This window comes from Zalophus californianus, chromosome 10 (assembly GCF_009762305.2).
Source record: "Zalophus californianus isolate mZalCal1 chromosome 10, mZalCal1.pri.v2, whole genome shotgun sequence".
NCBI classification, from domain to species: Eukaryota; Metazoa; Chordata; class Mammalia; order Carnivora; family Otariidae; genus Zalophus; species Zalophus californianus.
This window is the reverse complement of record NC_045604.1, coordinates 77,387,601-77,402,419: the sequence shown is the minus strand read 5'-3', so window position 1 is coordinate 77,402,419 and position 14,819 is coordinate 77,387,601. Positions and strand designations below refer to the sequence as shown.

General features: G+C 42.0%; 1 protein-coding gene across 2 annotated transcripts in view; it reads left to right on the top strand.

The window, feature by feature from the left end:
• Positions 1–14,819, top strand: part of GRIN2A (glutamate ionotropic receptor NMDA type subunit 2A) — a 375,591-nt gene that overhangs the window by 239,394 nt on the left and 121,378 nt on the right. For both annotated transcript variants that reach the window (XR_003523244.2, XM_027612864.2), the window contains exon 5: positions 12,105–12,219. Coding sequence is in view for 1 of the 2 variants with exons in the window: in XM_027612864.2 (XP_027468665.1) it covers positions 12,105–12,219 (115 nt within the window). In the remaining variant the exon portion in view is untranslated. The remainder of the gene's footprint in view (positions 1–12,104; positions 12,220–14,819) is intronic.

Sequence of the window (14,819 nt, the reverse complement as noted above, 5' to 3'; positions counted from 1 at the left end):
ATTGATTGATTTGCAAATATTGACCCACCCTTGCATCCCGGAGATAAATCCCACTTGGTCATGGTGGATGATCCTTTTAATGAATTGTTGGAGCCTATTAGCTAGGATTTTGTTGGGAATTTTGGAATCCATATTCATCAGGGATATCAGTCTGAAATTCTCCTTTTTGATGGGGTCTTTTTAACACTGAATGTGCCATGCCCCAGAAAACCCCTCTGTGCTGGGAAAGCTGGGATAGTTGTTCACACTACATATGGAAGTTGGTCAAGAAATGTGTTAATCATAGGCCCTCATCATGCTCTTAGTAGTCCTGCCGTGAAAGTTCTCAGTTATACTATGTGGTTGCGGTGCACTGAATCTTGGCGTCCTTTCTGAGTTCAGAGGTCGAAACTCTAATCCCCAGTGTGCATTGTTATTTGGAGGTGGGGTCTTTGGGAGGTACTTAGGGTCAGACCTCATCTGATGGGATTAGTTCCCTTAAAAGAAGAGGAAGAGAGACGAGAGCATGAGCTCTCTCACTGCCATATTGAGGACATGGTGAGAAGATAGCTGTCTGTAAACCAAGAAGTAGGCTCTCACCGGATGCCAAATCTGCCAGGGCTCCATCTTGGATTTCCTGCCTCCACAGCTGTGAGAAACAAATTCTCATCATTTAAGCCGCTCAGCCTATGGTAGTTTGTTAACATCAGCACAAACAGCCTAAGACAGTGGTGTTACCTCCATTTGATATGGGAATGAGCTGAATCTCAGAGGCCTTGCTTATGGGGACGGTGCCCATAATGGTGGGTTTAAAACTCAACCCCAGCTTGTCTACCCTACACCTGTTCTTCTTTTTTTTTTTAATTTTTTATTGTTATGTTAATCACCATATATTACATCATTTGTTTTTGATGTAGTGTTCCATGATTCATTGTTTGTTCATAACACCCAGTGCTCCATGCAGAATGTGCCCTCTTTAATACCCATCACCAGGCTAACCCATCCCCCCACCCTCCTCCCCTCTAGAACCCTCAGTTTGTTTTTCAGAGTCCATCATCTCTCATGGTTCGTCTCCCCCTCTGACTTACTCCCCTTCATTCTTCCTCTCCTGCTATCTTCTTCTTTTTCTTTTTTCTTAAAGTATGTTGCGTTATTTGTTTCAGAAGTACAGATCTGTGATTCAACAGTCTTGCACAATTCACAGCGCTCACCATAGCACATACCCTCCCCCATGTCTATCACCCAGCCACCCCATCCCTCCCACCCTCAACTACTCCAGTAACACTCAGTTTGTTCCTGAGATTAAGAATTCCTCATATCAGTGAGGTCATATGATACATGTCTTTCTCTGATTGACTTATTTCACTCAGCATAACACCCTCCAGTTCCATCCACGTCGTTGCAAATGGCAAGATCTCATTCCTTTTGATGGCTGCATAATATTCCATTGTGTATATATACCACCTCTTCTTTATCCATTCATCTGTCGATGGACATCTTGGCTCTTTCCACAGTTTGGCTATTGTGGATATTGCTGCTATAAACATTGGGGTGCAGGTACCCCTTCGGGTCCCTACATTTGTATCTTTGGGGTAAATACCCAGTAGTGCAATTGCTGGATCGAATGGTAGCTCTAATTTCAACTGTTTGAGGAACCTCCATACTGTTTTCCAGAGTGGTTGCACCAGCTTGCATTCCCACCAACAGTGTAGGAGGGTTCCCCTTTCTCCACATCCCCGCCAACATCTGTCGTTCCCTGACTTGTTAATTTTAGCGATTCTGACTGGTGTGAGTACACCTGTTCTTCTGTCTACCTGATGATGTTCTCAGAGTTCAGAGTCCTGGGTTATGAATTCTTATCTTCAAGAAGGTTATACTCTAGCAGGGGTGGTAAAGTCAGGCAGGTTATGATGAACGCCAGGCTGGGAATCTCCCTCCACATCATATTTATCAAAGACTTATCTTCTATTTTTTCTAGCAGGTGGTAGTATAGGGTTGTATTAGCCAGGGTCCTCTGGAGACACAGAACCAAGAAGCTATAAAGTAAGAGGTTTATTATGAGGGATTCGCTCACGTGATTATGGAGCTGAGAGGTCCCACTATCTGCTGTCTGCAAGCTGGAGGACCAGGCAAGCCAGTGGCGTGGTTCGTGGTTTCAGTGCAAGTCCAAAGGCCTGAGAAGCAGGTGCATAGATCCATGAAGACAGGTGAAAAATGCATGTCTGAGCTTGAGCATAGAGAGCAGCTTCCCCTTCCTCTGCCTTTTTGTTCAATTCAGACTCTCCACAGATTGGATGATGCCCACCCACACTGGTGGGGGCAGTCTTCTTTACTTACCCTACTAACTCCAATGCTAACCTCTTCCAGAGATATCCTTAGTGACCCATTCAGAAATAGTATTCTACCTGCTATCTGGGCATCCCTTAGCCCAGTCACATAAAATGAACCATCACAAAGGTCTTCAGAAATAGGTGTCTTTAAAAAATTCACTCCAAGTGACATAGATGGTCCTGTCAGAGGGGAGCACAGCACATGGACAATCGGGGTTGAGAGCTGAGAGAGGATGTGTCTGATTTGGAGGTGTCAGGGAAGCCTTTGTCAGGGAGGCATTTTTTGAGATGGTCTTGAAGGGTGGCCACTAAATATGGTGGACGGCATGAGAAGGAATTATGGCTACTGAATATTGTGTGGACAAAGGCATGTGGCCTGGCTTATTGTCACCACTCGGTCCTGGATTTGGTGTTCGGTGTGGAAAACAGTGGTGTTTCCTGAGGTGAAGATTAATGCACTGCTTTGCAAATCAAGTCAATAACTGTTGACCATGCTGTGCCCGACAGCATGGCTCTAGATAAACACGAATGACTGAAGCCAAGACCTGATCTCTGCTTCTGTTGAGACTAAATGTGTGACTGTGAAATTTTTAGGGAGCAGTCGGGGATGATGTATCGCTAAGGGCTATAACATGAGGCGTGGATTAAAATGAACTAAGAAAAGGAAAGATTATCAGGAAAGGTCATATGGGAGAAATGGAGCTTGATACTCAGCTTTACCCTCCCCCAAACGGTATTGGGCTTAGATGGAAGATAATGGGGAGGGAAGACATTTTGAGCGAGAGGAACAGAATATACTAAGAGATGGAGGTAGGACTAGATGCACTGTATACTGGGAGGGGAGTCAGGAGAGAGGATCAAATACTGCAGAGCTAGGAAGGAAACAAAGAAATATACCGTACCATGCCCGCTTTTTTCAGAGAAGGTTAACTGAGATGCAGAGAGGCCAACTGGGAACTGGTACAGCTTAATTTAAAGGCTTTGGACTGTATTTTGGTTCAGATACTCGCTCTAGCACTCAAACCAGACAGGATCAATTTTGTTTTCAAGTGACAGAAAGCCCAAAACGTAAAAGTGGCTTCAATCGGGTAGGCATTGAATTGTCTGTCTTGTAAATGAAGTCCAAAGGTAGACAAGGGCTTGTGTGCTGTTGCATGGTGTCAGGGACCTGGGCTTCTCTGCCTTGTGGCTTTGCCACCCCTCGCCAGTGGCTTCCACCTCACAGTCCAACGTTGCTGCTAGTACTCCTGCCATCATGTCTGCATTGCAGCCAGCAGAAAGGGGGAAGGAGCAAAGAAGGGTCCATCCCTTCCATATATGATACCTCTTATATGTTATGAATATCACACCTTCTCCCTTGCTTTTGGCCAGAACATAGCCACATGGTCATGTTTAGGTATACGGAGGGCTGAGAAATGTAAACTTAATTACAGAAGGCTATGTGCACAGCTAAAAATGGGGGTTTCCGATTACTAAAGCGGAAGAGGAAAGAGGACAACGAAAAACAACCAGAAGTATCTGACACCCTGTGTAGCCTTTGGCACCATCATAAAATCCTCCGTGCCTCTGTTCTTTCTCTGTAAAATGGGATAATCCACAGTTAGTTTTGGGGGTAAAAATTCAGGTGGCCTATGGAAAGTATTTTGTCCAACATTTAACACCTTTTGGTGCTAAATATGCTTTTGTCCATATCTTTTTAGAAGTGGTCAGCATTACTCACATATCCGGGGAGGTAGAACAAGATCCTCAGTCTGCCAAGTTGAAGATCAGGGTCTTTGTGTGCTGCAGTGTCGAGGAACAGCTCCTTAATTTTTTTCTGGCTTGTTGGTTTCATTGATTGATTGAGCAGAAGAATGTTTTTCCAATAATAATTTATAAGGGAGTGCAGCGTATTAGTGATTCAAGTGGAGGTGGGATTATAGAGGCTTCCCCCTCACCCCCAACCTTTCTCCTCTGCCTTTGAGTTCCTTCATCAGATCCCCAGGGACCCACGGAGCACAAGTGGACACCCACTGGACAGACAGATAAAGCAGGACTCATTGTCAGAGAGTGAGAAAATATGACAGAACTGAGGCCTTCGTTCCCTCAGTAAGTAGGTGATGAGCATCTGCTTTATGCCAGGAATGGTTCCTGGTTCTGGAATAGGGTGCAGCTGAGAACAAGAGAAAAATGCCCTGTCCTTATGGGGCCTGTATTCCTGGGTTGGGGGGGGGTATCCAGAAATTCTTGGTTACAATCGCACTTTGAATTGATTTGCATCATCTCATCCTGCATACTGTGTGTGTGTGGGGGGGGGAGGTGCAGGACACGTGCATTCAGGGAAGGGCCCGTGCACGGGCTGGGAGCTGGTGAAGGCACCGTGCATGTGGCCTAAAGAGGGGAGAGGGTTGATGCCCATCAGGGAATGGTTCATGGAAGATGGGGGGTTGCTCAGACACGCATCAGAGTTGGAGGTATTCCAAACCACCACAAGAATGCTGCAGAGAGCAAAAAAAAAAAAAAAAAAAAAAGTTTTCCAAGAATGGAAGTGTCCTGAGGAGTGAAAAGAGACTCGAGAGAACAGTGACTGTTTTCAGAAACAGGTAAATTACAGGACAGTAAAAGAAGGGTGACACCCAAAAGCAGTTTGAGGAGGCATTTCAGGCAGACTGTGATTTGGGGGAAAAAAATACAAAACCTGAGGGGGAATGTAGGAAATGGTGAAGCAGATGGGAAATTAACCAAAAATTGAGAAACATTAAATGGGTCATAGTGGCATTTGTGAGACAGTAAGAGAATTAGTCTGAAGGGAAATGGTGAATAATAAATATGTCTCGAGAACATTTCAAATAATCAGATTTTGGAAGTTAAAGGAGACTTATGACCATAAAGTCAAAAGAGAGAAAATAGAGGGAATGAGACATTTTAAGTGAGAGTTCAAGGAACTTTGGCAGTCTGTATATGGTTAGCTTTTGATGGGAGGACAGAGGGAGCCCTGGTCACAGCCATGAGAAGTATGGTCTTAAAAAGACCAGGTTGCGTCTGGGGTGGGGTGTTAGAAAATATGTCAGGGTGGGAAAATAGTAAAAAAAAAAAAAAATGCATAGGAAATGTCTGTAAATCTTAGCTATTTTATTAGGTGATAGCCATAAACCAGGCATAGCCCTGGGCATTTTAAGTGCACCGTCCCTAATGCTACCCCTAAACCCAGGAGTTGGGTAATGGTGAGCTGCAACCACATGAGACTGTCTTGGCTAATTCATATGGTTGAACCTCATCCAATTTTTACAAGGAAAGAAATGAAGGCTCAGAGAATTTTAAATACACTGCCCAACATAATACAGTTGGGAGCACAGAGCCAGGCTTTTGATCCCTCTTCTGTTTTCCAACAACGTGGAAATAGCAATTCATTGTTGTATTCATCAGCACCAGCTACATGCCAGGCACTCTGTTTGGCACTAGAAATATGATACTAAAGGCGGAAGAGGTCCCTGCCTTCATGATGCATACCGTCTACTGGTTAAAAAAAATAAAAGCCCCAAACCAACGACAATCTAGAAGAACTGTCCAATAGCAATAGAAGGTAAGCCTCGTGTAATCTTAAACTTTCTGGCAGCACATTAAACAAGTAAAGAGAAGCAGATGATACTAATCTTAATAATATGTCTTATTTCACCCAAGATGTCTAAAATAGTTCAACATGAAATCAATATAAAATGATTCAGGAGATCTTCGTACATGATTTTTTTCTATGGAAGATCCAGATCCAATGTGTATTATGCCCTTATGGCACCTCTCCATTCAGACTCAGGCCTTAGTGTTGTGTAGGTCATGGACGATAAAAAAAAAAAAGAAAGAAAGAAAGAAAGAAAAGAAAACCCAACTACTTGGCTTTGCCATCAACAGTTGATAATAATACAGAAGTGGACCCTCTGCAAACCCCTGGAGCCCCCACCTGGCCACATTCTGCCAGCATGCTTTCCTGTATTTATTGCTCCTGATGGAAATACTGAAGATGTAATTTGAAGCTTAGCAGCCGCTAGAATTTCTAGTATTTCATCTGGTCACTAAAAGTTTATAATCCATTTTTGAGAGATAAACAAAACAGTGATAAGATTTTACTATTTAATACAAGTACCCAGCAGGTGTTAATGGGGACCAAGCAATGGGGTGTATAATGGGATTTCCCTAGGTAAAGAATTTTGCTCGGGAGCTAGTTTAAATGGGAAGAAAGTCTGAGAACATATGAATCGTCTTTCCTAGAAATTGGATGGGGGAATTGAAGATAATAGGTGCTTGCATTCTGCCAACTTCATAATGAAATTACTGTTCAGCAAAAAATTCTGTAAGAGGGTCTCCCCCCCCCATACATACCCAAGGGACTGAAGACTTAATAAAAAACAAAAGGAAAAACAGTAAAACAATATTAATGTTGAGTATACAGATTCATCGGTCCAGAATATTGAATCTTAAAGGAACACAGAAAACTAGGGAGCATAACATCCATATAGTTGTTTCCATATAGTCCAAAGAGGAGTGATCGCATCTAAATCATCACCCTGCTCATTCCATCTGATTTCACCACAAGATGGGAGAAAAGGGAATGAGTAGAGGAAGTAGAAATGGGGCATTAAAGAAAAGGGAGGTTTGAGTAAATTCACCTGGCAAATCAAAAGAAAATCTGGGTGCCCAGTAGTACATGCTAGCTCCTTGATTCAAATGACGACTGTGATGTTTGGGTTGCACCACACGTAACCCTGTGAATGGGTCTTGCCAGGGCCACATGTCTAGGTCAAAACCAAAGCATTTGCTCTCTGGTCTGCCTTTTCCAAAAAGATAGCAAACTGGATATTTCCAAACCTCTTGATAATTGACTGGAATTTTCAGTTCATCTACCTTTGGGTAATTGGGTAGATCAATCCTGAGCTCTGTCCATCCCAAAGTGTTGGACAAATCAAAACCTGGCCTGATAGCTAATTTGATTCAACAAAATCAACCATAATAATAAATTAAAAACCTCTGAGTTTGGGGCAGCAAATACGGAGACTTGATAACTGATTTACTACTAGCTCTGGTAAAGGCCACTCACTGGTGATCTTTGTCTGCAGTGTTTATCAGAGATTCTGTGAATAGTCTTCCATCCTGTTCTATGGTTCTATACCATTGGCTTGGTGGTTTCCTCCCTGCAGTGCATCGCCACCCCTCGCTCCTGGCCATACACCCCTCCAGACCTTGTTCTCCCTTCCACTTTGTTTCCTGATGCCTGCTCTGCCTCTGCAATAGAATTGGCCACTCTATTCCTCATGCTCTTCACCAGCCTACTTAATACATTATCTCTAATTTTACACTTGCTGTTCTTCTGCAGTTATGTATTGCAGAAATATGTTTGTTTACTTTATCATTTTTCCTACCACAGTTCTTAGCACAGGTCATGACACATAGTAGGTATGCAGATATGTCTATTGGATGGATAGATGGATGAATGTATTGACGGATGAATGGATGGATGGATGGAAGAATGACAAACAGATGTATGTAGACATGGGTGGATGGCATTTCTGGTGATGATCTTTTAACATAGTCAACCACCAAACATGAACTCCAGCCCCTACAGTGTGTCAGACAATATAATAGGGCTAAAAATAACCACGGGGAACAAAACCAAAAGTCAACTGGAAAAATATAAACAACTTAATTTAGACCCCCCTAATTATAATGGAAGATTTTTAGCCATAAACAAAAATGAAGTTGTCCTCCAATGCAGAGACAGAAGCATTTTTATGTCTGCTTCTCTTGCCAGCAAATCTATGCATCACTCCTTTATTTAAAACCTTTCGTGGATCTCCGCTGCCTTCTGAACAAAATCCAAACACTTTAGGGTAGCATTCAAGGTCCTTTAGGATCTGGCTTCATGGATCCTCTCCAGAGAAATCCCACTGCCCCTTAGCTTATTAAGCTATTCCCTCTTTCCCCCAGCATGTGTTACGCTGACGACCTTTGCTGACTCTTCTTTTCTCAAGGTGATGCCTTTGCTCAGAATTCTTTCCTCCCTCTCCTTTTTTTTTTTTTTTTTTTTTTTTAAGTAGACTTCATGCTCAGCGCTGATCCCAATGCAGGGCTTGAACTCGTGACCCTGAGACCAAGACCTGAGCTGAGATCAAGAGTCGGATGCTTAACCGAGGGAGCCACCCAGGCTCCCCTCTCCCAACTCTTCTTAATTCTTTCACTCTTCAAGATTCCCCAGGAAGCCCTGCCCCAATCCCTTAGGTTGAGTGAGGGGCCCTCCTTTGCACTCTCACTTCTCCCACTTACGGAGCATCCCTGCATGAGTGGCGTTCTCTGTGCTGGCATGTTTATGTGCCTATGTTGCTGGGTGGTGAACATGTGGGTAGGAGGGCGGACAGACACTGTGGTTTTTATTTCCACATCTATAGGACTCCCCACAGGGCCTGACACATAATAGACATGCAGCAAATTGTTGTTGAATCAACAAAATATCCTGCTAGGAAATGATCACAGATGCCTCACGTGCACCAAATAGAAGAGTGATTACTCTTTGCTCCTTCTGGAATTGCAGTGGTTTATTTTTTCTGTTTTTTTAGCAGACACTATTTGCAGAAAATTTGGAGAATGCAAAGATACACAAAAGAAAATAAAAGGTACCTGTAACCCTTCTATGCATAGACAAACCCTATTTTTACCCTCTTCTGCTTGTTTAACATTAAAGAGTGAGCATTTTCTCCTCTCCATTAACTTGTCATCAAAAACATGATTTTTAAAAACCCAAATAGTTCAATGAGTGGATACACAATATTTGTTCTTTGCCTTTCCCCAATTTCTTTACCATGTCCTGGGAGACCTGATTCTCCTTCCACATGAACGGCCTGCACTGTGGTGGCCCAGGGGCAGATATGTGACCAGTTAGGACAGTCTCTTGTTTTTGAATTTTTTATACTCTATTTCTCCCCCTTAATATTTTACTTCTTCAGCTGCTTCTGGTGTTAAAGGAGTATAAAGTAAGAAAATGCCACGGTCTTGAGATACCCTGTCTCTCTGGGGATCTCTGAATATTCAACCTACCGTATTACATTAATTGAGTATCTGTTAAGTGGTGTGTTCCCTTGGAAGTCTCCAACAATATCACCTTTTCCTCAAGCTACAAGGGGATGTGGACTCCTGGGGATCTTCCCATCCAAATCCTGGGAGGGGAGCTCTGCCTTGCCTCCCTCCCTGGGCACATCCAGCCTGCCGACAGGCAAGGTGGTTTAGAAGAGTGGTGGAGGTAAGATGATCCTAAGGCAGACAGACGTCCTGTGCAATGAAAGTGCTAGGACAATGGTTGAACACACGGATGTTATATAAAGCAGATGCTGAGGCGTTGTCCTTGTTGCTTCTCTGTCCCCAACCTTCACATCAACTGAATACCTGCTAAATATTCTCCACTTGGTCCTATTTGTGGTGACTCATACTCCTCCTTCTCCTCTATTGGGGCCACAACAGAGCCAAAGCCAAGATCATCTCTGACATGGAGAATAAGCACACTGTAACCTACCCCCCTGTATCCACTCTGGTCCCCTCCAGCCCATTCTCTACATAGCCTTCAAGTCATATTCTACAAGAAAAATCTGACTGTATCATCTCCATGATTAAAACCTTCAGTGTGTGTTAGCCGTTTGTGTGTCTTCTTTGGAGAAGTGTCTGTTCATGTCTTCTGCCCATTTTTTGTGACTGGATCGTTTGTTTTTTGGGGTGTTGAATTTGAGAAGTTCTTTATAGATCTTGGATACCAGCCCTTTATCTGCAATGTCATTTGCAAATATCTTCTCCCATTCCATGGGTTGCCTCTTAGTTTTGTTGACTGTTTCCTTTGCTGTGAAGAAGCTTTTTATCTTGATGAAGTCCCAAAAGTTCATTTTTGCTTTTGTTTCCCTTGCCTTTGGAGACGTGTCTTGAAAGAAGTTGCTGTGGCTGATGTCGAAAAGGTTACTGCCCATGTTCTCCTCTAGGATTTTGATGGATTCCTGTCTCACATTGAGGTCTTTCATCCATTTTGAGTTTATCTTTGTGTATGGTGTAAGAGAATGTTCACTATCACTAGCCATCAGAAAAATACAAATCAAAACCACAATGAGATACCACCTTAGACCAGTTAGAATGGCAAAAATTAACAAACTAGGAAACAACAAATGTTGGTGAGGATGTGGAGAAAGTTCCTCTTACACTGTTGGTGGGAATGCAAGCTGGTACATCTACTCTGGAAAACAGTATGGAGGTTCCTCAAGACGTTAAAAATAGAGCTACCCTGTGACTCGGCAATTGCACTACTAGGTATTTATCCCAAAGACACAGATGCAGTGAAAAGAAGGGGCACATACACCCCAATGTTCATACCAACAATATCTACAACAGCCAAACTGTGGAAGGATCCGAGATGCCCTTCAACAGATAAATGGATAAAGAAAGTATGGTTCATATATATAATGGAATATGACTCAGCCATCAGAAAGGATGAATACCCACCATTTGCACTGACCTGGATGGAACTGGAAGGGATTATGCTAAGTGAAATAAGTCAAGCAGAGAAAGACAATGATTGTATGGTTTCACTCATCTGTGGAACATAAGGAATAGCACAGAGGACCATAGGGGAAGGAGGGAAAACTGAAGGGGAAGAAATCAGAGAGGGAGATGAGCCACGAGAGACTCTGGACTCTGGAAAACAATCTGAGGATTTCAGAGGGGAGCGGGTGGTGGAAGGGGGGTAGCTGGGTAATGGGTATTAAGGAGCACACGTATTGTAATGAGCACTGGGTGTTATATGCAACTAATGAATCATTGAACACTACGTCAAAAATGAATGATGTACTATACAGTGGCTAACGGAACAACAACAACAAACCTTCAGTGTGTTCCTACTGTTTTAAAAGAAAGACAGAACTCTTTAACATGGCCTGAGAAGCTTTGCACTATCTCCCCTATTTACCTTCTCAAACACACCACGTCCCGCATTCTTCTGTCTCTCTCTGCTTTGGTCTCACTGGTTTATAGTTTGTGTGTACTGCCACAGAGCCTTTGCACATGCTGCCCTTTTTGCCTAGAATTTGCTTATGTCTTTTTTTTTTAACCTAGTTAATTCTGACTCATCCTTCCAGTGAAGCCTGGAAGTCTTCCTCATAGAAGTCTTGCCTGACCCCTGTTTCACTTCTACATAGCACACCCACCTCGCTATTATAACCTTGTCATAGATCTGTAATTAACGTCTGTCGTCTCCTTTAGACTATAAGCTTTATGAGGAGAGGGATCATATTTGTTTCCTTATTTATCCTCAGCCAAGTAGCTGAGTCCTGGCATGTAGCAAGCATTTAATAAGTATTAGTGGAATGAGTAATGAATAGATGCGATACCATTTCTTTGAAGTCGCATCCCATATGGTTAATGAGGCAGCAGCTTCCTTTAGGGAAGCTTGTTAAAACATAATAGAATATGCTTTAAGATCCTCCTGTAATGTCATATGAATAGAGGTCTGTGGGTGTGGCAGGACAGAAAGGTTCCATCCCATGTGCTAATGACAATCAATTACTAACATCTATATAGGATGGGGGATTCTGAGAGTGAGTACAGGCTGATGGGAACGAGTGCCTGGCCAACTAGCAGCACCTGCATAGGTACTAATATTCCCACAGATAGAGGCCACTTGTCACGGATGATGATGGCCATGTAAGTCTCCACGTTCTGAGTGTTACACGGGTCGTGCCTTCCACTCATCTGACCTCTTTCCTTCTTCCCTAAAAACTTGTCTTTCTCTCTTCTCTCTAGATTTATGATCAACGTGACATGGGATGGCAAAGACTTGTCCTTCACTGAGGAAGGCTATCAGGTGCATCCCAGGCTGGTGGTGATTGTGCTGAACAAGGACCGAGAATGGGAAAAGGTGAGCATCCTTCTGCATGTTGGTAATGCAGGGTGGGGATGAACGCATGTGCAATGGAAGGGCTCGACTTAATTCTTTTCCCAACACATTTCCTGCTGAGCTGCTCCAGATTCCTTCCCACGACCAGGAGCAGATCTTTCTTGGAACGAGGCGAACCAAATATCATAAGGTGTAGCTGCAATGCTTTTTCTGGGTAAACTGTGGTAACTGTGTGCTGTTCCTTGTGTCAGCTTCTCCAATCTCATTAGGAAGGGTCCTTGAAGGACTTAGGATAAATAATTTAAAGACTAAAGCCTGGTTCACATTGTTGCAATAGCAAATATTTACTGTATAGCAGTGATCACACCAGTTTGCCTACACCCCATATTAAGTACCATATTTACACATTTTGCCATATAGATAAACCCCTGTTTTTTCATTGACATAGTCTTTTACTTTAAGTCAACTAATTTCCCAAACTTAAGTGTATCACTTGTGTAAATCACAGGTTGGAGAGGGAGATTATATTTCTTGTAAAGCACATTTTCTAGTACATATATATTAACTATTGAAAATATAAAACATAACTCTGCAGGAAAAAAAAATCATCACACGTCCCACCTGAGCCGGGTCCTGAATCAGACAGGGGAGACGTCATGGGGCATTTACAGATGAACCCACACGAACAATGACAATATCTACCCCATTTGCCCTCTCTCCCACCAAATCTCAAATTAGTTGCCACACGATCACATGAAGAGCAGAACAAAAAATAATCGAAAGGAAGCCTGGGTCGGTATCTTGTCTTTCTTGACAAGCAAGGCATGGCTTCTAAACCACCCAAGCAGCTTGAGATTTCTCTTCACTTTGCACTTCAGTTGGAGGCTTGAGAGATCCTATGGGTAGGAAGATGCAGGATGTGGAGTGGGAGCCATACATAATTCACTAGGATCAGAAGAAAGTACTGTGCAAACAGAAGCACCGACTTTGGGGGATCCGTGATGGATTCCTAGAAGGAAAAATGAAGAGAAAGCTTTGGAAGATTTTGCCTGCTACACCCAAGAGCTACAAAAGAAACTTTCCTTCAAGTGTATTTAGAAAAGTAACCCAAGTAGACTGTGTTCTGGAACATAAAACAAGTCTTGATATATTTCAAAGGATGGAAATCATGCAGAATGCATTCTTTGACCACACAGTGTTAAAATAAATGAATCACAGACCTGTACCTCTGAATCAAATAATACATGATATGTTAAAAAAAAAAAAAGATAGTAGGAAGGGAAAAATGAAGGGGAGGAAATCAGACGGGGAGATGAACCTTGAGAGACTATGGACTCTTAGACACAAACTGAGGGTTTTTTGGGGGGAGGGGGATGGGTTAGCCCAGTGATGGTTAAGGAGGGCACGTATTGAATGGAGCACTGGGTGTTATATGCAAACAATGAATCATGGAACACTACATCAAAAACTAATGATGTAATGAATGATGACTAACAAAATAAAATTTTAAAAAAATCAGAAAATTAAAAAAAAGTTAGTGATAAAAATAGATCCAGAGAATACCAGATGTTTGGAAATAAGATAACACCTCTGAATAGCCCATGGGTCAAAGAAGAAATCAAAAGACATTAGCAAATATTTTGAATGAAATGACAATGAAAACATATCAAATTTGAAGAATAAAGTAGAAGATGTGCTAAGGGGGAAGTTTATAGCTTTAAATGCTTATAATTTTAAAAATAAGGCAAGTGTAAAGTCAGTGATTTAAGCTTCTACATTAAGAAGCTAGAAAAAGAAGAGCAAAGTAAACCCAAATGAAATAGAAGGAAGAAAATCACAAATATAAGAGTAAAAATCAAAGTAGAACACAAAATATAGAGAAAATCGACAAAGCCAAAAGGTAGTTCTTTGAAAAGATTAATGAAATTTGTAATTTCTAGCAAGAGTGATCACACAAAACAGAGAAAACACAAATACTAATTAAAAAATACTAAAAATGTGGGGCACTTGGGGGGCTCAGTCATAAAGCATCTGCCTTCAGCTAAGGTCATGATCCCAGGGTCCTGGGATTGAGCCCTGCATTGGGCTCCCTCCTCGGCGGGAAGCCTGCTTCTCCCTCTCCCACGGCCCCCGCTTGTGTTCCCTCTCTCGCTGTGTCGCTGTCAAATAAATAAATAAAATCTTTAAAAAAAATACTAAAAGTGCAAGAGGAGATATCACCACAGACATTACAGATCCTGCAGACATCAAAATGATAAAAAAATATTATGAATAATGTATGCCAACAAATTCCACAATGTAGATAAAATGGGTATATTTTTTGGAAAAAAAAAACCCCACAAATTTCCAAAACTGACCTAAAAAAGAAATAGACAGTCTGAAGTCTCTAATTTTCTAAGCTCTAAACTTGCTAAGAAATTGAATTTATGACTAAAATCTTCCCCATTTCAAAAACAAAAAAAACTCCTGACCTAGATAGCTTGGCTGTGAATTCCATCAGACATTTTAAAAAGAAATAACACCAATCTACACAGTGTTTCAATATATTAGTAATCATAATCCATCAATATATTAAAAAAATAATACACCATGGATAAATGTTGTTTATCCTATGAACTCAA